General features: G+C 45.3%; 2 protein-coding genes across 13 annotated transcripts in view; one reads left to right on the top strand and one right to left on the bottom strand.

Moving 5' to 3' along the window:
• Window positions 1–3,750: 3,750 nt before the first annotated feature.
• Window positions 3,751–21,309, bottom strand: MTRF1 (mitochondrial translation release factor 1). 6 transcript variants are annotated; one of them, XM_052705617.1, is made up of 11 exons: window positions 16,029–16,223; window positions 15,101–15,144; window positions 13,427–13,924; window positions 10,000–10,091; window positions 9,057–9,138; window positions 8,707–8,814; window positions 8,443–8,615; window positions 6,913–7,030; window positions 5,702–5,838; window positions 4,321–4,419; window positions 3,751–3,975 (listed from the first exon to the last, which is right to left on the bottom strand). In XM_052705617.1, the coding sequence occupies exons 3-11, from the start codon at window positions 13,860–13,862 to the stop codon at window positions 3,853–3,855; spliced, it is 1,368 nt and encodes a 455-aa protein (XP_052561577.1). In that variant the 5' UTR covers window positions 13,863–13,924; window positions 15,101–15,144; window positions 16,029–16,223; the 3' UTR covers window positions 3,751–3,852. The 6 variants fall into 6 exon arrangements, with proteins under 6 accessions (XP_052561577.1, XP_052561576.1, XP_052561579.1 ...); XM_052705616.1 differs by lacking the exons at window positions 15,101–15,144; window positions 16,029–16,223 and adding an exon at window positions 21,171–21,309; XM_052705619.1 differs by lacking the exon at window positions 15,101–15,144 and having other exon boundaries at window positions 13,427–13,885.
• NAA16 (N-alpha-acetyltransferase 16, NatA auxiliary subunit) overlaps window positions 20,882–23,052 on the top strand; it is a 366,631-nt gene continuing 364,460 nt past the window's right edge. For 2 of the 7 annotated variants that reach the window (XM_052705573.1, XM_052705575.1), the window contains exon 1: window positions 20,887–21,188. In XM_052705573.1, the coding sequence (XP_052561533.1) occupies window positions 21,135–21,188 (54 nt within the window). In that variant the 5' untranslated portion in view covers window positions 20,887–21,134. Of the gene's footprint in view, window positions 21,189–23,052 lie in introns of all 7 variants that reach the window. The other 5 variants (XM_052705581.1, XR_008211630.1, XM_052705580.1 and 2 more) reach the window with 5 other exon arrangements.

Below are 23,052 nucleotides of genomic sequence, written 5' to 3' on the forward strand. Positions count from 1 at the left end.
CATTCAGACTGTATCTAAGTATATAAATTTCTTGATGGTAACACACGGTTACTCAGCAGCCTTTGCAGCTGTTGGTCTCAAGAATGAGAAGCAACAGAGAGTTAAAGATGTGCACTTCAGAGAGGTGGCAATGTGTGCAGATTATTCAATAATGCCTTTCCTGATAAAAAATCTTCCTGTCAATATGATCATTTGGCAGCTTATTATTATTATTATTTTTTTACATAAAGTTAAAAATAACTATGCAGCAACACTAAGCAGCTAGCATGAAATTGGGTGACATAGGGCTACCAGAATATGAAATATTCAGTTTTATAGCTAGCAACGTCTCTCCTTTTAAGTAAATCATAGAATCACAGAATGGTCTGGGTTGAAAAGGCCCACAGTGATCATCTGGTTCCAACCCCCTGCTATGTGCAGGGTCGCCAACCAGCAGACCAGGCTGCCCAGAGCCACATCCAGCCTGGCCTTGAATGCCTGCAGGGATGGGGCATCTGGGAATGGGGCTCAATGATAGTGAGCAGCTCACTGCATCATGGGAATACACCCGTCTGCAGGGCCAGGATCTCTGCTACTTTCCCTTCTGCATTCTGCTGATGATTCACTGAAAGTCATCAGAACAAGGTAGCAGTGCTGGTCTATTTATGTATAGAAGATAAGAATCCGTCTTTCCTCCATCACAACACCTTACACTTTTCTTTTTCTCCGTCCCTTCAGGCACTCAAAGCCAGGTTGGTTGGATGGGGCTCTGGGCAGCAGGATCTGATGGGTGGCACTGGCCACAGGGTTGAAGCTGGCTGGGCTTTGAGGTTCCTTTGAATCCAAGCCGTTTTGTGATTCTATGAGTATTTCATTATAGTTTTGTTTATTCAAAATAATACAGATAACACGTATGCATAATTCAGCAGAGCACTGTAAGTACACCTGTGCCTATGTAGACAGCATCACGTTCCACTAGCCCTGCCTTTCAGCTGAATCAGAGACAACTCTTGGCTACAAAAGGAATCATGGTCATTCTAACACCGAGAGGAAAACCTTCAATAGGTAGCACAGGTACCAGGATCTGAGTGATGAAGTGCAGGTTGTACCAAGCCACAGCCCACGAGGACGACCTCGCATCACAAGAAGCATTTCTGGTTGACCCATTGGGCATCCCGGCCCTGGCAGCAGAGGCACTCTGTATGTGAGTTCTGATCCATCTTCTGTCGTGTGAAACAAGCTGGGTTTTGTGGCCAGAGCAAGAAGATGATGCTATTTGTGTAGCCAGTGCTAGAGGTCTCAGGTACCTGCACACAGCTGTAGCTAGGTCTTGGAAACAACAGCTGAGAGACATAGAGTTCCAGGGGTCGGGTAGGCGGCAAATACAATCTTTTTCATTTGAAAACTTCTTTCTCCTTGACGTTTTGACAACCACTGCATTAAAGGTAAGGAAGTTTTATAGGTGTCCAAGTGAAACCTATATTAGAAAAGCCAAATTCTTTTACCTCGAGAAGTAAAAGAAAACAGTTCTCCAGCTTATTTCACAGAATCACAGAACTGTAGGGGTTGGAAGGAACCTCCAGAGATCATCGAGTCCAACCCCCTGCCAAAGCAGGTTCCCTACAGCAGGTCACACAGGTTGGCATCCAGGCAGGTCTTGAACATCTCCAGAGGAGACTCCACCACCTCCCTGGGCAGCCTGTTCCAGTGAAACAGGCTTATTTGTATGAATGGAGTTTACCTGTCTCCCAAGAAGTCATTTATTTATACTATGCTAGCACCCAAGATAAAAAAGGCACAAAACTTAACTCCTTGCCTGAAGAATCTTACCTTGAAAAAGAATAAAACTGCAGCAAAGCTACATCCTTGGCTGCAGACAGGAGGATCATCTCTGGACAGGAATTTTCCTGTGGGACGGAGCCTACTTAAACTTCCTTGGAAGTGAGGAGTGGACTGAAGCCAAAGAAAGGTGCAAGGCACGTACACAGAGTTTGCAGCCCCAGCCCCAACTCACTCATTGCGTGTGTTATCACTGGTTTGACAGTACTGCAGAACTGAGAGCTGAGGTGTGATGTACCTGCAGGCAGTCGACGCGCCAACAACTCTTAAGTCACACGATAATGAGCTCACTCTTGATTTATAGAGCTACAAATGAAAAAAACCAAAGATTTTGTAATTCAAAGCGTTGAAAGCATGTCAAGAATTTGCAAACAAAACTTGAAGACTGTGCAGAAACACACAAATTGAAAAATTAATTCTGATTCTATCTAAATTTAAAACTGTTATTATATATACTATATATATACTGTACTATATATACTATAAAATCCAGAAGATTCAGTATTGAAATATTGTTTTTTTCTTGAAATAATTGATATTTTCTCAGTTCTTGTATCATTCTTGATTACAAAGTGGACGTGCAGATATTGTGGTTGGCTTAAGTGTAATTTAAGTCGTAACAATGAATGGACTCTTCACATCCAAAACACAGTGCAGAGCCATTGAAAAGCACACTTTGGGAAGAGCAGGATAAAGAAAGGGATGCATTGATTGAGCAGCCAGCCTGGTTCAGTGCCACACTTGTGTAATTTTGGGTGCTGTGTAAGAAGTGAGCACGTCTGCTTCTGCCTGCTGCCTGCCTACGCACCAGTGCGTGTTGAGCACATTGCACGATGCGTGCTGAGGGGAAAACATGAACGCAGGCCCTGCTAAAGCTGAGCTCTCTACAGATGCCTGGTTTGCCCTCAGAGCCAGGCACACATTCCCAAAGACATCAGTGCAGAAGCTGAATTCCAGGTGCACCTTATCTACTAAAATACATCGACGGTGTGAACTCACTTTCTGTCAACAAGCAGAAAGCTGCCCGCTGTCATCATCGAACTCCTTCCAAAGTGTTGTCACCTTCATCTGATTCTCCAGCAAGCACTTTTGCACCCAGCACAGCACGTGCTCCACACCCACCCTCAGCTGACCCAAGAATGCCTGCAAGAGCACTGATGGGCACAGCTGCCCCTTGTCAAAGTAGCTTTGACTTTGTACGTGTCCTGGAACAAAATAAAGCATCCTAACATGGAGTGATTTTTGAAAGGACTCCATTTAGGAAGTTCTACAGCAAAGCTACTGCCTTGGCTACAGACAGGAGGATCATCTCTGGAGAGGAATTTTCCTGTGGGACAGAGCCTACTCACACTTCCTTGGAAGTGAGGAATGGACCGAGGCCAAAAAAAGGTGCAAGGCACCTACACAGAGTTTGCAGCCCCCTGCAGGCTCATTGCATGAGTTTATCCACCTCAACTGGTAGATAAAAATGATACAAATAAGTGCTATTGACAAAGTCAGATTCTAAGCTATGTAAGGGGAGCTTAGGTTCTTTCACCTGGATCACAGAAATCACAGAACCACAGAATCACAGAATGGCCTGGGTTGAAAAGGACCACAGTGATCATCTGGTTTCAACCCGCCTGCTATGTGCAGGGTCACCAACCAGCAGACCAGGCTGCCCAGAGCCACATCCAGCCTGGGATGGACATCTCCTACCTCCAGAGCAAAATGTGCAGTATGTGGTAATTCTTCTTCTCCATCACCACAATTCTACATGTGTCCAGTTGCAATATGGTCGAGAGAAGAACTGGCTTCAAAAAGCCCTGCTGCCAAGACAGAAGGTATGTGCACACAGTAATCAGTGACTCTTCTTTTCTGCTGGGGGAGATGTAGTAAATTCAACCCATAAAATTCATTTGTGCCAAGGCATGAAAAGAGCAGTAGCACATATTGAAAAACAGAGGCATAGATTTTAATCAATCTGTCATCCAATAAGTGTGCCCATTTTATTTAGTTACAAACCCAGTTCTGCTTTAGCTCCACACAAGATCTTCAGCATCCTTCTCCTCCCATGGACTGAAGGTTTTCTAGATACTCTGTGAGAGCCTCCATCTCCGCAAACTCCAGCAGCCTGTTTATTAGCTTATCCAGTTCCTCTTTCCCACTCAGAATTTCCTATGGGAAAATAACAGCAGACCAAAGCATTACAGAGGATACTTCAGTACCATTCTGCAGTGGGGACCACTCCAGGAGTTCTCACAGAGCTCACTAAGGAGGACTACATATTGAGCATCGTTCATTCGTACAGCTAGAGAGAAATACACAGAGCCCTAGGTCAGCTCCTTATTTCCTGAAGAAAGGCAGAGAAGCGTAGGCTTCTTGAATTAGTCGTGTTCTATTAGGATGTGAATAGCCATGTGATTTCCCCATATATTTTAAATTCTTTTCACAAGCTTGCAGTTTGCTTTACGTGGCACAGTTAAGTATCCAAGTCTTAAAACCCCCCTAAGCAACCATTACCTTGATATTGCGTGCATCATACGAGATCCTGTGGTCAGTGACTCTGTCCTGGGTGAAGTTGTAAGTACGAATTCTCTCTGACTGGGCTCTTGTTCCCAACTGTAGAAGAGCACCACAGGAATAGAACAAGAATTACGTCAGTCTCAAAAGCCATGGAAGGCAGAAGGCATTCCCACAAAAGGCAGTGAGTGGGAGCCATTCATAACAGTAGCAGCACAACCGATGTCTGCTTCACAGAGGGTGGCAAAGGGGTTTGCTAACATCAGGCCGTCAGAAACGAGCGGAGAGTAAATCGAGCGGACACAGAGGAGTCCTCTGGTGGTGAAGTAAAGCAGTGCAATCAGTTCGAAGACTTCATGCTCAACTCCAAGTGTAGCTTGGTTGCACGGTTAAGCATTGTATTAAAAAGGAGAACTACACGCTGAAAACTACTTAGAGAAATGAGTGTCTACTTGTACGAGCTGCTTTTTTCTTTTAAATTCCACCTGCACTCACATTTGTGTTTCAAGAAAACAAAGGGATTTTATATATTCTGAATCACTATAAAAGCTAATTCACTGTAGCCTGATTTTCTACAGCATTAACATAAATGTAAATCTCAAGTCCTTTAATGCAGCCTTGAGAACTCTCGAGCAAAAATGATTAACAGCAGATAAATGGCTCACCGATTACAGAGACAGAGTTAATAATCTGCAGGAACAACACACTGACACACAGCCTGAAGTGAGCAATTAAATGGCTAAGCTGGAAGCGGAGGAACGCTGAAGAATTCTGGTCTTGCCAAGTATTTTATTCTTGTTGGTCGCTATTGAAGTTTGCACTGCAAACAGCAAAATACTCAAAGAATGGGAAAAGAATGTTGGCACACTTAAGAGGAAAGTACAGCCTGCAGCACAACTTGAGGCAACTCGGATTTGAAGTTTCTTCTTTCAGAGGTTACTTAACCCACAGCAAACAGAGCTGTGAAATGGCAGGCTCCTCTGTGTACTTGTTTCTCCCAGAAGCTACACCAGCTTGTCAAACACCGTGCTTTAGAAAAGGCCTAAAATACAACCCCAAGAACTTCTGATCTGAATTTTGGCTGCTGCTCTAGCTGTGTAGCACAACGTCGGGTGCCGAGTACTGCTTTTTGGGTCATTGCAGCTACATTCTTATGATTCTCTTCTTTCCACCCACAGTCTGTGGCTCTTTCATTACCTGAAAATTCTACGCTAGGGCTGAACTGGGATAAGCAAACAACGGATGTGCAGTTTCAAAGCAGAGTTAGCATCTTGACACCCAGGATTCTCCTTCGTAAGCACAACTTGTCAGACACAGACACTCGGAGAAACACCCCTACAACAAAGCACCCTTCCCAAGGTCATCAGTCATCCCTTCTCACCTGCAGTTTCCTGGCGCTCTGCTCTTGACTCAGTTGTTTTTCAATGATCTGCTGGTACAGCTTAGCTCTCAGCATCCTCAGAGCTATTTCCTTGTTCTTCTGCTGCGATCTCTCCTGCTGGCACTCAACCACCACCCCTTCACAGTAGAATATCAGATAGAGCAGAGCAAAAAGCCCATTCAAACACAGAACAAACAAGCTAAATTAATTCAATCACATTAGGCAAATGACACCTTCTAGGAGTGCTCATTTTTAGGGCCTTTCAGCTGCAGGATAAAAAGTCATTTTAACACAATGTCTCAAGCCATTAGCATGTTTTTAAACTCCTCACAGCTGCACCAGGAGATTTGTTTGGTGCTACAGAAAAGCTAGGGGTACTGTGAGATTCCATAAAGCAAACAGTTCTCATTGGAATTATCATTCTCTAAACACTGCCTCCAGAGGACAGGTTTACTCCAGGTAGCTGTCACACGTTGCAAAAGTGAAGTTGCTGAATCTACAAGAGCATGCTTAAAAAAATGTATTGTGGGTTTTGAATGTCTTCGTCTACACGAGCTCTTGGAAACTGGAAAGTTCCTTATTTTAGAAGAGGAGAGCATCAGAGCCATACTAGAGAGCCTTAAGCTGAATTATAAATAATGAAATAAGATTAAAAGGTCTGATTTTTTGTTTTTTTACTTCCTGTCTGATTTCCAAAATGAAAAGCCCAAAGGCTTTTTTTCAGGTTGGACAGATACAGGCCCACTGAACTTCAGTACAAGCAAATCCTAAGAAAGACAGTGGTTCAGTACCTATGTTAACTTCCTATCAGCACATTTTCTTTCCTACTTAACTTTGGATAGCATTATCTAGTACTAAATGGAAATCTTCAAGCTCCTCTTTCTGCCTGCTGCAGCTAGGCAAAGTTCACCCTTAGCTGACAATGGCCATTTCAGCACAAATTATTTACATTTTCCACCCCATCCCCATGATCCTCCATTTATTCTTTCATCCTTCAAAGACAGTGTGTTCATTAAGCATAACAGCAGCATGTTGGTCCTCGTACCACTCCTCAAGTTCCTCTTCCCCCATGCTGCTTTGTTAGAAGACGACAGAACAAAAAGGGGCTACTGACTTCTTGGTAGATGGCACAACCCTGCAGACTTACAGAGTCACAAGCTTTCATTCCAGAATGCAGAGTGCTTAGAATTGCCAACCACAACCAGACTCACCTGTGGGAAGATGTACAACCCTCACAGCACTGTCAGTTTTGTTGACGTGTTGCCCTCCTGCTCCTTTGGCCCGGAATGTGTCTATACGCAGATCTTTGGGATCCACTTTAACATCAACCTAAAAGCAAAGAAAACTACTGTTTTCTGCTCTTCCTAAATTATTTTGACTGCCTTTTCAGTGATAAAGAAATCACTTATTAAAAACCCACTAATTTTCAACTGTGCTTGAGTATCAGCTACAATCATTATCATAGAAACATAGAATGGTTTGGGTTGGGAGGGACCTTTAAGATCATCCAGCTCCAACCCCCTGCTGTAGGCAGGGACACCTCCCTCTGGACCAGGTTGCTCACAGCCCCATCCAGCCTGGCCTTGAATGCTTACAGAGAGGGGAATCCACAGCCTCTCTGGGCAACCTGTTCCAGTGTCTCACCACCATCACAGCCAAGAATTTCTTCCTACTCTCTAGTCTAAATCTACTCTTTTCCAGTTTAAAACCATTTTCCCTCATCCTGTTGATACATGCCCTTCTAACAAGTCCCTCCCCAGCTTTCCTGTAGGCCCCCTTCAGGTACTGGAAGGCCACTATGAGATCTTCTTGGAGCCTTCTCCTCTCCAGGCTGAACAGCCCCAGTTGTCTCAGCCTGTCCTCATAGTGGAGGTGCTCCAGCCCTCTGATCATCTTTGTGGCCCTCATCTGGACCTGCTCTTGCTCCAGATCCCTCAGAAAACCAGGTACGTCTGCATGGGAAGCTAAAAGAATGAGTTCCATGAGTCAAGCCTGAGGGATTTTTGCAACACTGGTTAAAAACATCTACCTGGGGAAACATTAGGTGTATCCAGATCCAGCTAAGGATAGGAGTCCATGATGACGTGGACCAAGTTTGAGCTCAGTGGATACGAAAGCAACATTCAGATCTGACCAGTGTTGCAAGGAAAGCACTACAAGGAAGCAGGAGAATTTGCAGGAAAAGTCTACAAGATCTGGTTTTGGTTATTCTTTGCATAACTTGCTAGTTTTAGAGAGATCTGGTGGTATCAGAAAAATCTCAGGAAGACCACCCAACACGCTCATTCAAATGCAAAGCATACAGTCCTTGATTGAACACCGACAATTTAAATGAACAAAAACGTAGTAAAGGACTTGCTGAGTCACTTTCCTAGGCAACACTGAATATTTTCTCGGATATATCCCCCAGTCTTAATATGTGACTTAATTCAAAGCTGGCTCGCTCCAGTTTTGCAGGCACTGGGGCTGGAACACTCATTGAAATGACCACCGATGCGCTCGCTTTTTCAGGCAGTAGCAAACATTTGTGAAGTCGCTTCTGACAACCCATTTAAAAATGTAAGGTACACAGCCAAGTCCTGCTGCCTTCCAGAACCACAGAGCCTGTGGTTTTACTCGCTGAGACTTGCTCAAAGCACTTGGGTTTCAATAAAATCCCCTAACAGTACCGTGGTTTTAAATAACACCCACTCCAGTGCCAGCAACACACTTCCTTGTTGCTGAGATGAACAGACAGTTACCTCCTCTGGCTGAGGGAGCACAATAACTGACATTGTCCCCGTATGAATGCGCTGCATTCTCGATGACAGCCCGGTCTCGGGGATTCGCTGGACTCTGTGAGTCCCTCCTTCATATTTCAGATGCCTGTAGACATCATCTCCTGAAATGTGAGCAGCCGCGTGATGCAACCCACCTATAGAGACAAACAAGGCGTGGAAAGCACAGCCCACAAACACAGCCTTCAATGTCGTTGTCTGGATGGGACGTCTGGAGAACTACTGTACCTATCTCAGCTGGCACGTAGTTCAGAATGTCAAAGGTCCAGCATTTATAGCCCGCATAGTTCTGGTACATCTCAAACATTTCTTTAGTGAACTGTTGGCAGATGTCACCTATAAATATAAAGGCGCTACAACATAAATAGCAGTTTGCAAAACGGCAGCCACGGGTTTGAAGATTTCACTGCAACTGTGTTCGCGCTCATAAAACAGATTAATGCTGATAATAAATCATACAGATTAAGGAAGTATGGCTTTATGCCACTGAAGTGTAAAAACGCATTAAGAATAACCCGTAAGAGACTTAAAATGTTGGATGAAGGTTCGGAGTAATCTTTAGTGGAGAGTTTGCTGACCTCCAGTTGTTCTGCCAGCTGTCACTTCTAATATAACGTGACTTTTATCATACTTCTCCTTTGGCACTAGAAGCTGGAAAAGCTGAAAAGAGAAAAGAAGGGGAAAGAAAAAAAAAAAAAAGAGAATGTCACTATCTCTTTCATGACTCTATCTCCTCTTAATGAAGTTTACAGCCAGCCTTCACAAATGCCACGGCTTGAGCACGCACAGCCACGGATTTCTATTGGCAAATGAATAAGTAGGACTAAAAACTGTCCAAGTCCAAAGGCTGTTGCAGCTCAGTGCAGTTGGTGTGGAAATGGGATACGTTGGTGCATCCACAGGAAAGCTAGCTGAAAATTCGATCCCACAGCGTCAGGTGCCTGGTCACCCACTGCAGCCCCAACTACCTTGGAGCACAAAGTCAGCAGCTATTGCCCAGCCACTCTTCACACAAACACGAAGCTTACGTTTCAGAAGGTTCTATTTCCCATTTTCTCAATCTCAACACAGAAATGAGCCCAAACACAGAGCTTTCTACCACACTTTTTCAGCTTCCCTGCTTATAATTTATGTTCCTGCTCGTGGGGAGCTGCCAGCTGAAGAGAAAATGAAATACTGAAGGTTCCAATCAGAAACCTTTTCAAGAATGCACGCTCTGCTGCCACAAGAGTTACTTGGATGTCACGCAAGGTCTCAACAGCACAGACAGCTTCACATCCCCTTCAGCATCTCCGGATGGACAAGCAAGCAAGCAGAAATGCCTAAAATAATCAGCTTCCAAGATGCATTTGTCAGTAAGAAGCTTACCAGTAATTAATGTTGCCATGTCTTCTCAGGGAAAATAGAGAAGCTGGCCTTCTGTTTCATTAAATGCAAGTGTCAGAGTCTATTGGCAAGATCACAAAGGAACATTTTCCTGACATTTATTTATGAAGCTGTGTATTTTTACCTCAGGCTCACCTTTCTGCACAGCGTGTTGATTTTTTTATCGAGGGTTTCCTTCTCTTCTAAGGCAAGCTCTAGCAGTTGCTTCTCTTCTCTGCTACCCAGCTCTGAATTCCAACAATAGGAATAAATGTTAGCCAGTCTTACTTAGCTTACAGCAGATCCTAATACAGCTGTCAAAAGACACACTTTACAGCATTTAAAAGCTTGCAGTGCATGCAGTTTCACTGTGCCAGCAAGAAACATCAAAGAAGAGCAGTTGAAGCCAGGATGTATATTGCTAACTAAATGACTGCATTTTCCAGAGGTGCTGGAAGGAGCTGAGATATATTACTTCCCAGCCTCCTGGCTATGACTCCAAGTCAGCATCACACAAATGCCAGTCCCACCTGACAGTTACTTGCTGCCAATTATAGTATACTCACAGTTATGTGACAGAGACTGACAGTGCAGAGGCAAACCCACCAAGAGATTTAACAAAATATGTCAAAAACACGCTTGGAGAAAAGAGTGCCTCAGTTTTCTTTACCACTATTTCACATGCAACAAGACTTTCCATTTCTAGACTAGCATAGAAACTGCTATCTGTGCAGTACTTTGCAGCCAGCTCATTAGGACAAGCATTAAAAATGTAAGTATGATGACAATTACACAGGTTCTAACCTTCTGCCTCCTGCTAATCAAGCAATCAATGAGATATGAGTATTATGGCTTCAGCCATCAGGATGTGGAAGACCTCACTTTAACTCTTTCCTTTGCTTGAAGAGATTCCCTTCCCATCTGCTCATCCTAGGTATTTTGTCCAGTTTTGAGCTCCCCAGTACAGATAAGGCATGGAGATACTGGAATGAGTCTAGCTAAGAGCCACAGAGATAGTCCAGGATGGAAACAAATAAAATAATAGGAGAGGTCAAGAAAACCGTCCCTGGATGCATTGAAGGCCAGGCTGGATGTGGCTCTGGACAGCCTGGTCTAGTAGTTGGTGACCCTGCCTGTGGGAGGGGAATTGAAACTAGATGATCTTTGAGGTCCTTTTCAACCCAGGCCCAAGCTATGATGCTATGAAACTGGGTTTGTTCAGCCTTAAGAAGAGCAGACTGAGGGGAGTTTTTATTGCTGTGTACAACTGACTCACAGAAAGATACTGAAAAGTTCAAGACAAAGTCTTTTCAAAGTATATTGTCATAAAACAAGACAGAAGCTGGAGCATGGGGAATTCTGATCAGGTATTAGGAAAATTATTTTGACTCTAAAGGTTGTCAGACACTGAAATGGGCCTGGGGAAGCTGCAGGATCTCTGTTCTTGGATCTATTCAACTGGACAAGACCTCAGTCGGGCTGCTCTAAGCAGTCCTGCTTTGAGTAGAACATCAGTCAAAATCACCTCCAAAAGTCTCCTTCAACCTAATCAGTCCTACAGTTCTGTGACTCAGTTGTGCTCTCCTACATTTTAGAGCTGCAAAACATTCTCAAACAAAGCTAACAGAAGCTCCAAATCTTTTCTACTACAGAGACTCCAGTTTAGAGTAATGGAAGATGCCAATGCACGAGATCGTGCACTAAACAGACTGTTAAAAGATGGCTGGAGTCAAAACCAACACGCCAGAATAGGGAGCACCCCTTCATTTTTTTCTCCTCAGCAGCAAGTCCCAAGAACGGAGAGGGCTGAGATGTTGAACCAGCCTTGTATCCTGGATAAGGATAGTGGCAGCTCCTTCATATTCTGCTTTATAATTTACATTCCATTTTGGTTTGTCGGTTGGTTTTGTTTTTCTTTAAATAAAATATGGCAGATCAACACGTGAGCCTGGCATCCTCTGTACTTAATGCAGGAACTACATAGGTAACCCTACCTGTATGTCACAGCTCCACCAAAAGATGGCACTGAACAGGAGGCTTCTAGGTGGTCTGAAAAGCATCCTTATGGATTGGTTGAATAGAAAGTATCAGATGAGGCATTGTCAGCAGAGATGGAAGAATGGGCTGGTGGCAAGAAGTTTGAGGTACAAATGACTGCTGTCCCATTCCTACCTCCTCCCTGACCTTTATCAATTCACATAGAATTACAGAATCATGTAATGGCCAGGATTGGAAGAGACCTCAAGGATCATGAATCTTCAATCCCCCTGCCTGAGGTACTGAAACCAGAGGGGTTGTGGATGCCCCGACCCTGGAGGTGTTCAAGGCCAGGTTGGATGGGGCCCTGGGCAGCCTGGTCTGGTATGAAATGGGGAGGTTGGTGGCCCTGCATGTGGCAGGGGGGTTGGATATTCATGATCCTTGAGGTCCCTTCCAACCCTGGCCATTCTGTGATTCTGTGATTCTGTAAAGTGTTTTCTATAGCCACTGTTTCTAAAGCACAAACATACCCACTTATTTCCAAAACTGAGGAACACAGGTATTTTCTATCTTTCTTAAGCAGGCAGGAAATGTTACCAGCTATGTTTCTACAAGCTTTATTTCAACATGGCTTTTACTGATGTGTCAACATTCCATGGTTCTTTCTCCCAGAATTACCAGGAACTTCAATCCTCCTCCTCTTAAACTGCTAAGTATCCATTTCTCCCCTTCTTTGCTTTTCCCTTCCTTAACTGTGTTACTGCAAGTCCCATTTTTTCCAGGTCACTGTATCTTATCTTAATGTCTGTTTTGGTGTAGCAGAATGCCCCACATTCTTCCTTCCTGCTGTACACAGTGCCTCACTCTTCTCACAGTGTGTTAGTGTATCTTTTCAAAATGTTGCACCACAAGTCCTTTTACTGCCCACCTACTTTCTTCTTCCTGAATAGTATCAAAAAGAGGGTCAAGCTCTTTTTTTTCCTTTTTTTTTTTTTTTTTTTTTAACCCAACTTTACTGCAACATAGTATTGAAAAGCAGCAGCTTTTTGGATAACCATCAGCTTTCCCCATAGGACTTCTCAAATATCCTCCAAGACCTATTAAATGTTGCCATTTACATTGGAAGCTGCCAATTCAGGACCTAATTATGGCAGTCCACATAGCTTGCCTAATAAGCATCAAACTGGCTAGTTGGAATCCCATTTTAAGTGGCATAAATGTAGTCAGTGTCTATTCAACAGGCAAGACTTGCTGATGTTTATCCTGCAGTTTGTACTGCTCTTGGCTCTACCAAAAAAGAACCTAAAGCAAACATTTCCAAACTATTTCTGCAAGATGCATAGCCCTCAGAGTCCAAACAGCCCCTACCTTCCCAAGTTGGCTGCATTAAGACCTGTATTAAGAGAGATAGCATAAAAATAAAAGGAAATGTGTGGGTCTAGAAAGCCTTAAAGGGACCCAAGCTCCCAGGAACAGACAATACCAGAGAGCGTTCCAGAGCTGGCTTAATTCATTTAAAAGCTCTCCATGAAGGCTGAGCAATGAGGTTTATCACAGGCAAAGCCACTCTTTCAAAATGACTAAGCAGATGTGCACTCCTTACCTCTACACATGGTTTCTAATTCCCGGAGCTCGCCTTCAGCCTCTTTGATTTCTTGAAATGCAGTTGCAACTGGGGACAGATCTGCACGTCTTCTCCTCAGGGTCCTTTGCTCAAATTCATTTTTTGAATCAGCATTTAGCAGACTATTAACCTGCTGGTATTCCTTGCTCAGAGTGTCCAGATACTTCTGCACAGCCTCATGCTTCCACAATGCTCGAGAGTCCTGATGCTTCTTCCTAAGCTGACTGTGAGATGACAGAGTGAATCCAGCCGTGTCCAGCAAAGAGTCTGGCCTCCAAAATCCACGGCTGTGCAGCCTCATCACACAACTCATCTTCTTTGCAACAGAAGGAAGAGGGGAATTGTGAAGCTGACCGTAACAGTAGAAACCAGAAAGCAGGTTCTTGAAAAAACAGACACTTTGTGGAGGTTTCATATCGTTTCTTATTCTTCCACCGCCTGAAATTAGCAGTATGAGACACGGAGCACTTTCACCATCTATAGAAAAGCATTTGGTTAAAGTAATAATAAAGTAATAATAATAATAAAGTAATAATAAAGTAATAATAATAAAAATCCAACCTGTATCAATTCTGTTCTTGACTACACCAACACAGATTGAATCGTTATGGACAGAACTATTCCTTTCAGTCTTAGTTTAAACTAGAAACTCTTATCAGCAACATTGTACCAGCAAAGGCTTGGAAAAATCTTTTCCCTCACCTTCTCAGTGTTTATGCTGTAGAAGATCTACTCTAGATGCTGCTTTAGAGACAACAGCTTCATTTGCCATACTTCTCACTGGAGAAACTGAACCATTTCCTGCCTTACTGGCAAAACAAAAATGCTGCTGTGAGAAAACACATCTACAGTGCAGACATCAAATTCTATATGAAGAAGGTACAAAATGTGCAGTATATGCAATATCAGACCCACTACCATCAGAGAATACAACTTTGGCAGGTGGACATCAGCAACATCAGGGTGATTTTGCAAAAGGTTAGTCAATGGGGCTACAACATACTTGCATGAAATTACTTATCCGTGTGAGTCTTACGTCAGATATGGGAACGGTGCTTTATTTCCTTCCCACAATACACTTGCAGGTAAGGGACAGACATATTTTCTATCAGAAGGGAGAGTACAAAGATGGTACTCTGAAATCCAGCCCCTTTATTTTTGCATGGTACTTGATGCACGGTTTTGCAGGACACAGGCTACCCTTAGTGTCACTGCTGCTTTGCTCATCCTACTTACTTTCATCCATGGGTCCTGTAACAAAGGACTGCCCTGTGACAGCAATGTACAGAAAAAAAGGTATTGCATCTTGCTTGCCCAGCCATCTATTTCACTGCCTATACAAACTGGAAAAGCTAGAAAGAGAGGGAAGGGCCTCTATTCTGCTTCTGCACATTCCCCAGAGCTGGCAGGCACTACCAAACTCACAGCAGCACTTTTAAGGACAATTGGATTTACAGAAAACCAACAGTAATCCTTATGGATTGTTCCAGTGACTGAGTAGTAGAGGGACACCACTTCCTTCACCCAGAATAAGTCAGAATACACAAGTCAGACTCAGCATCTGCACTCCTGGACTTAATTCCTCGGGGCACATGTTGGACTTAACTTCAAAACATTTAATCTTGCTGATGAAGTGGTGTTGCCTCTATTTACTGCAAGTCAGAATGGCCACTCATCGTCCAGTCAAGTGGTAACCACTGTTAAGAGAAATGCTGCTGTAGTTAGAGCTAACAACGTGTGAAAATAAGAACTAATTCATTGTAGAGTTTTGCCTGAGCTTTCAGAAGTAAAATACTCACTTTCAAATGCCTAGAGAACTAAGCAACTGCATGACACCAATCCTCGAGAGAGTCAGAGATTTTGAAATAGATTTGTTTTATTCTTATTTTGACAAAACAAAGTTGTTTCCTCCTTAGAGAGATGCTGTCACCCTGCATTTGTGCAGAAATAAGCCCACATAAAGCTTTTACAGAGCCACGTACAGCAGACTGCCTATTAACTGCTTCTCAAACTAGTTCTTAGCGACTTTCTGAACATGACAAAATTACCCAGTGGGCAACATAAACACATCACAAATCAAAACGGGTCTGTAACAACGACAGCTGCGATTGTCTCATTACAAAAATAAATAGATCAGCTCATTTCTAGTTAAGGGACAACTATCAACGCTGTAACTCATTTAAAAGCCTTTAAAAATCACTTCTAATGATCAAGGATACTATTAACTCAGTGAAACCGATTCCGCTGAGATGCATAAGAATACCTATGCATAAGGGAAGGGTTTCAGTGATGCAGCCACAGAGAGGTGCCTTCAAGGCTTCATGGGCCCTCAGCCCCCTTTTCACAGCCCTCTGCATCCCACCTCAGCTACACCAAGCAGCCCTCCTGCAAAAGGCAGGCACAGAACCCCGTGCAGCCCTCCCCAGCGCAGGGCTCACTGGGAGAGCAGGAAGGCAGCCCTGTGAGCCAGAGGCCGGCAGGCAGCCGCCAGTAATTGCCTTGGCTTGGCTGGGCTCAGCCCCTGCAACCCAGAGCGGGCAGAGAGCGGGCTCCGTGTCGCACACAGAGCCTACAGACTCACCCTTCCCAAATGGAAGCGCCAGACAGGTCCTGCCTTACATCACGAGGCCATTGCAGACAGGAAGTGAAGTGGAAAGACTCGCACTCCCAGCATGCCTGCTCACAGACACGACTCTCGGCGTGCCGCAGCAGCCGCCTGTCTCCGGCCGTCCCTCCGTCTGTCCATCCAGCACATTGCTCTCCTCCAGCCCGCGGATGCGATCACCCTGGGGGCAGCGATCGCAGATTTGCAAGCACGGCTTTAACAGCTTTACAAATAAATTGTGAAATGCTGGCTCCGAAATCATTTTTAAAAGATCTTACAAGTAAATCTCGATCCACATTCTCAATATTTTCTTCACAGCTGCACAGCTGCACACGCTTTGTCTAAAATGACAAGCGCACCAACAAGTGGGAATAGTCCTGCTTCCAAGTTCTGTGCTGTGACATAAGTGGACTTTCCTGTGTATGTTCCCAAAACATGGGCTGAAAATACCCCGAGTTTCAAATCCGGTTATGCAGAGATTGTTGTTTTACGTAAACTTTACTCAAATCAAAGTTCCACTTCATGTCAGGGCTGGCTGTAATTATACTCCATATGAATTAGGACTACACTACACAAGGCAAACACCACTCACAAAATGCTACTCAACACAACCGTTCTCATCATTCAGCTAACAGGCAGTTGTATAATCTGTTTGATATTATCTATACCCCTCATTATATTCACGTTCTAAAAAGACTTTACGTAACAATGTTTTTTATACCTATAATCACCCTAAAGGCCAATTTACTCCTATGCATGTCATAGAAGGAAAATGTATTCAAACCTCAGATGAAAAACTCCCTGGAACTGTCTTATGTTCTCCCTAGGTGCACAGCTTGCACTAAGAAGTCCTTCTCTCTTCCAAAGTTTGCTTCTTTTACAAGAACTTTCCCTATCTTTTTTATGTTTTAGCAAATCCAACTTCACTGTAAATGCCTTAGAGAACACTGGGTTTTAGGTTTCTTTCTTCTTAGCTGCTGTCATTCAAGAGGATTAAATATATATATATATAAAACACTGTATTTGGCACATATAACATCAACAAGTTTTGGCGAGGTAAATACACCTAAAAGGCTGAAAATGAAACGATGGGAAGATTTGTACCAAACCTCACCAGCATACAAACGATAACCAGCCTCTTGTTTCACTCTCAGGGCTGCTCCTGGCTCTGCTCAGCCCCTCAGGAGGACAGGAGGCAAAGGGAAGAGACTATAAAACAGCTTCAGAAACCAGGAGCCATCCCAGAGCCCATCCAACTTACAAAGAGGCCACAGCAAACAGCTCCCTGCAGTCTTCCAGGAGCCTTCAATCTGACACTTAAAAATCTTGAAAAGATGATCTATGGGCAATCAACCAAAAAGCTAATAAGAACATGAAAACTAAAGGCAGGCCATGCACTCAAAATTACAAAACAGAATGAAAAAGAAGAGGGTAGGCCAAGAAAAATCACATCAGTTCCTAGTGCAGCCAGAAACAGCTATTACATTAAACCCTCTGATTAAAAGCAATCGTGATTCAGTTTTCACTATCCTTGTTGGCAGTTCTTTATCTTAACTCTATGCATGACAGTACAGGCTAACAGATTCTCAGCACTGCCCAGCAGCCAGCAGACTGGACACAGGCTGGACTCAGGGGACATATTCCTCATATCTCATAATACCAGCGAATAGAAACACTCTTTCCTTCCATTTCCAGGATGATGTTTGAAATGGAATAAGGGAATTGAGTATAAAAGATGGGAAATTCCATTTCTGTCTGTGCTTCCACCTCCCTTATGGTTCACTTTGGCCTACGGAGGCCTGCGGCTTGCAGGTGGTGCTCAGGGCAGGGTGCTGCTGCCCTCGGCCAGCAGGCAGAGTGGGGAAGTGACAGCAGCAGGTTCCCAGGCTCCAGAGAACAGGACATGGCACTTGGGATGTGCTTTTAAATTCAAATCTGGCAACTTTAAGCTGCCAACTTGATTTCAAAAGGATGGACAGCAGGACAAGGGGAGGGGGGGGATTGTCCATATCTGCTCTGCCCTTGTGAGGCCCCATCTGGAGTACTGCATTCAGGCCTGGGGCCCCCAGCAGAAGAAGGATGAGGAACTGTTGGAGTAAGTCCAGAGAAGGGCCATGAAGATGATCAGAGGGCTGGAGCACCTCTCCTATGAAAACAGGCTGAGGGAGCCAGGCTTGTTTAGCTTGGAGAAGAGAAGGCTCTGGGGAGACCTCATTGAGGCCTTCCAGTACTTGAGGGGAGCTTATAAGCAGGAGAGGGACCAACTTTTCACACAGTCACATGGTCGGATAGTAAAAGGACAAGGGGGGTTGCGGGGGGCTGTACTAAAAGAGGGGAGATTTAGATTAGATGTCAGGGACGATGACTCAACCACCTCCCCGGGCAGCCCATTCGAGTACCTAACCATTCTTTCAGAGAAGAAATTTCCCTTAATATCCAATATGAATCTCCCCTGGCACGACTTGAGGCCATTCCCTCTAGCCCTATTGCTAGTTACACAGAACAGGCTGACCCCCACCCCCCCACAACCTCCCTTCAGGTATTTATAGAGAGCGATAAGGTCTCTCCTGAGCCTCCTCTTCTCCAGACCAAACAATCTTAGTTCCCTCAATCGCTCCTCATAAGAGTTGTGCTTGGATGTTTCTTCCCGCTTTTGACCTAAATAATCTGTTGACAGACTTCTGAATTCTTTCTGTTTGTAGGGAAAACTGGTGACAGAATCACACATGCCTTGAATACAGCCCTGTTTATTAACAAAGCCTGTAGAAAGCGCTTTGTTTGGCCAAGCGCAGTGGGATTAAATGACAAGAAGTTTTCCTGATTGTACTTCCAAACCTCACTTTCAACCAGCCCTCTGCCCCCCCAATGCTCATTTCTATCTTTAGTCTCTCTCAGCTAGTCTAAAATTGTTTCTTTACTGCCAGCTTGCTCTCCTTTTCTTGCTGCTTTCAACACGGATTTGTAATACAGACACATGTTGAAATGCAGATCAAATGCCTGCCTCTCATTTGCAGTTTTGCCTGTTTTCAGATGGCGTTTGTTCCAGTATTTGGACTAGCAGGGAACTGACACTTCGGTATAAAGAACAGCCTTACTGTCTCAGACCAAAAGTTCACTGAGCACAGTATTCACCTGACCATCTTGGAGGTGTTTACCACAGAAACCAACCAAAGGCATAAAGCCTACTGCAAGGACAGAAAATCTGAGTTCATGAAGCCATGGCTCCAACTAGTTACAATCAGTGCTAATTCAGTGCTGTGGTGCAGACCTTGAAAATGATGCAGCAGAGCTGTCCTTGTCAACAGTACACCTGCTCATAAAAAAAATTCAGACTCTGAGACCCTGAATTAGGCTTAGCCTTACAGTTTACTATTCCAAAACCATGCCCACTTTCCGTCCCTCCAACACGAAAGGAAGGACCAATGTCCATGGAGTTTAGCAAGGCTTCTGAGAAGTCAAAGGACACGCTGCTTGGGATTTGCTGCCTCAGCCATACCACTGCTTGCTTTGTGTAACCAAATACAGCCTGTTAAGTGCACAGCCTTCCTAATTGTTATCTCCACATGCTTGCTTTGCTATGCACATCCACTAAGCTCATCACCTGAGCAGCAGAAATCTCAGAATGATTTGGAAGGAACTTTTAAGATCATCTGGTTCCAACTCCCTGCTGTAGGCAGGGACACCTCCCTCCAGACCAGGTTGTTCAAAGCCCCATCCAGACTGGCCTTAAACGCTTCCAGGGAGGGGGCATCCACAGCCTCTCTGGACAACCTGTTCCAGTGTCTCACCACCCTCACAGCAAAGAATTTCTTCCTAATATCTAGTCTAAATCTGCCCTCGGTCAATTTAAAACCATTTCCCCTCATCTCCTGTTGCTATACGCCCTTATAAAAGTAAGTAGGTGATAACCATGTTATTATAGGAATAATATTATTTTAAAACACAACTAATGTATTTAAAAAGTGGTTAACAGGGACTCTAATTGAAGCTGCTTAATTTCCGCCCCACCATTCCTTCCCCAGCACGATCTTTTTAATTGATTGCAACTCTGATGGCTTAACCAGTTTCCCTCCCAAGGAAGCACCCCATGCTGTGTGGTTTCAGTGCTGCTGGCTTGTTCTTTAGCTTTGCAAAGATCCATTTAAAAGCTATTTCTGCAAATGACAAGGAAAAAATCATTTTGCAAAAGACCTTAAGCCTCCCTTGTCGGAGGAGCCAAGCCACGACAAAACACTGCTCTAAGCACGCACGGTAATGCTGGGAAGCTTTGTGTAAGCAACTGAACAAAGAGCTGATGCCATAGATGACATCCCAAAGGCCGGGCTGGCGGCTCACCCAGAGCCCAGCTTGACAGCGGGCACCAACAGCGGGCAATGAGGGCCGGAGGAGAGGGGGAGGCTGCAGGGGACAAAGAGATTTTCTGCCTTATCTCAGCACGGCCGGGCGAGGCCGAGCGCTGAAAGGACAAAAAAAAAAAGCATCCAGTTTCGAAGGCTTTGAAATAGCCATGACTCAGGGCTTCAGCGAGCCGGAGTTATTTTTACACCTTCTGAGGGCGGCAGTCCCCTTCCTCCCCATCCTCCCCTTCCTCCCCATCCTCCTCCTCCTCCCCCACTCGGGGCGCTTTCGAGGACCCCTCGCCTCAGTGTGCGGTCGAAGCTAGCAAAAAACTACCAAGCACTGCCCTCAAAACGAAAAAAGCAAACCCCGACCCAACCAACCCCTCCACACAACAAGGAGCGGGCGGGAAGCAAACACCCGGCGCCACCCGCCCCCCCCCCACCCCGCGCCAGGCTGCGGTGCGCATGCGCGGCGGGGGACCCCGGCCGCCATTTTGCAGCGTCAGTCGGGCGGCGAGGCCTCCCCGGCAGCTGCGCAGAGGAGCCGCGCTCGCGCGCTGCGCCCGAGGGGAGCCGGCGGGGCGGGCGGTGCAGGCCAATGAGTTGAAGAGTCGCCGCCGCTCGCCCGTGAGCCGAGTTGGGGATCGCCTTTTCCTTTCCCCCGCCTCCTTTCCCTTTCTTGCAGCGACAGCCGCTCCTCGCAACCTCGAGCCGCGTTGCCCCGCGGCCGCCCGCCCGCATCATGCCGTCCGTGCCGCTGCCGCCCAAGGAGAGCAACCTTTTCAAGCGGATCCTGGTGAGCCCCCGGCCCGTCCTCCTCCCGCCGCGCGCCGCCGGCTCCTGCTCAGCGGGGAAGGATGCGGCTGTCGGGGTCGCCGCCGCCTCCTTGTCCCGGCTCGTCCCCGCTTCCTCCCTTTGTCTGCGGCCGCCGAACAGGCCGTGCGGCGGCCGGGAGGGGAGGGCGGGCGAGAGGCGGGGAGGGACGCGCAGTCGTCGCCGCCGCTCCCCGGCTTCGCGGCTCTCCGCCCGCGGCGGTAACTCCGGGCCGCTCTCGGGCCGCCGCTCCGTCTCTCCCCTCTCCTCCCGCCGCAAGCGGGCGGCAGCGGCCCTGGAGCGGGGGGCGGCGGAGGCGGAGAGCTGTCAGCCCCGGGTCGGTGCCGCCGGGAGACGGCGAGGAAAAGCATCCTGGCTCCGAAATGCCGTAGGTTTCCACGTGCCGAGCTGCAGAGCTCTGTCTGAATTGCTATCCGCGTCCCTTTGAGACTTCGTGGTGGTTTTAAAGAAACAAGTCGTTTAACTTCCGTTCGAACAGCTTCGTTTTCTACGCTGTTAAAGCTTCTGGAGGATCGCTCCTCTCCCTGGGTAAAATCCGTTCCTCAGGAGCTCTTCGGTGTGACAGCAGGGGAGCTGCGGCCTCAGAGAAGTTAAGGCTCCCGGTGCCGTTCGGCCTTCTGCAGGCAGAGCACAGCTGGCAGTGCGAGTTTCTTTGGTTTTAACCGAGCTTGTTGGGTTAAATGCAGTGATTTTGTGTGGTTCAGCCTCAGGAAGCTCATCTCAGAGCAAACACAGTGTGTAAGCCTCCATGCTCTGTGACTGGTGCGTTTCAGCAAGAGTTTCTGAGTGTTTTCTTTTGCTTGTTTTAGGTAGTTCGTAGGTTTTTTTTTTTTTTTTTTTTTTTTTTTTTTTTGTGAGACTTAATGGTGCTTAAGGGTGATTTGTTGCTTACTGCATGCCTATGGTATGCATCTTAGTAAGTCATTCTAGCACTCCTCGCTGCTAAAAATAAGTCACTAATATTAGAACAGTTAAGTGATTATTCTTACTAGTAGCAAACAAGCTCACAGTAGCGATCACTTCTGAATTTCTTAAAAATTGGACTTCAGAAAAACTCTCAATCTACTAAATAATGAACTAAACAAGTTCTTAGGCAGGGAAACCACTGAGCTTTATGATGTTAGTTTGTCGATTTACATATTAATACTTCTTGAAGTTCAGTTTCTCACTCTTCTTTATAGGTAGCTTTAACTTTTTCAAGGGTTCCTTTTCCTGGAAGAGTAAAACCTTGATAGTCTAAGCTGACCCTTTTGTTGGCACTGAACAGTATTTCAGTATAGTGACGCTACAGATTGCTCTTCTATAATGGAGGGAGCTTTCAGCACTGCTAGAAATCTTGAAATTGCTGGTGCTGCCGTGGGCATTTTAGAAATGAAAATGAATGAAATCATTTGTACGGAAGGCTGTATAATAAGGTCGCACAAGCATACAGAGATTGATTTAACCACTTGGAACAGAGCAAAAGGTAACTACTTGTGTATTAAGTGACTTTATAAACGTTTGACAGAGAATTAACAGTTGTGAAATGAGAAACTTATCTGGAGAACCTGATAATTAGTTTAGGAGTCTATGCTGCATGCTTAGCAGTGCTTGAGCAAGCTCGCTCAAAACCAGGTGTGATGTGATTGCATAACCAACAGCAATTGCAACATAGGTAAAATGTTAGCATGTAGGTAACAGACCTCATTTCTCCGTAACTGCTGTAAGATGTAGTGCCATAGCTCATTTCTGTCCTGACTTCCAGGGCTGTTCGGTCACTTAAGCCTTGCTTTCACTCTTGGACAGTGCTCTTCCTCCACTTAGAGGTGAGACATTGCCTGGGAGGG

The sequence above is a fragment of the Tympanuchus pallidicinctus genome, unplaced genomic scaffold, assembly GCF_026119805.1.
Source record: "Tympanuchus pallidicinctus isolate F22 unplaced genomic scaffold, pur_lepc_1.0 scaffold6, whole genome shotgun sequence".
NCBI classification, from domain to species: domain Eukaryota; kingdom Metazoa; phylum Chordata; class Aves; order Galliformes; family Phasianidae; genus Tympanuchus; species Tympanuchus pallidicinctus.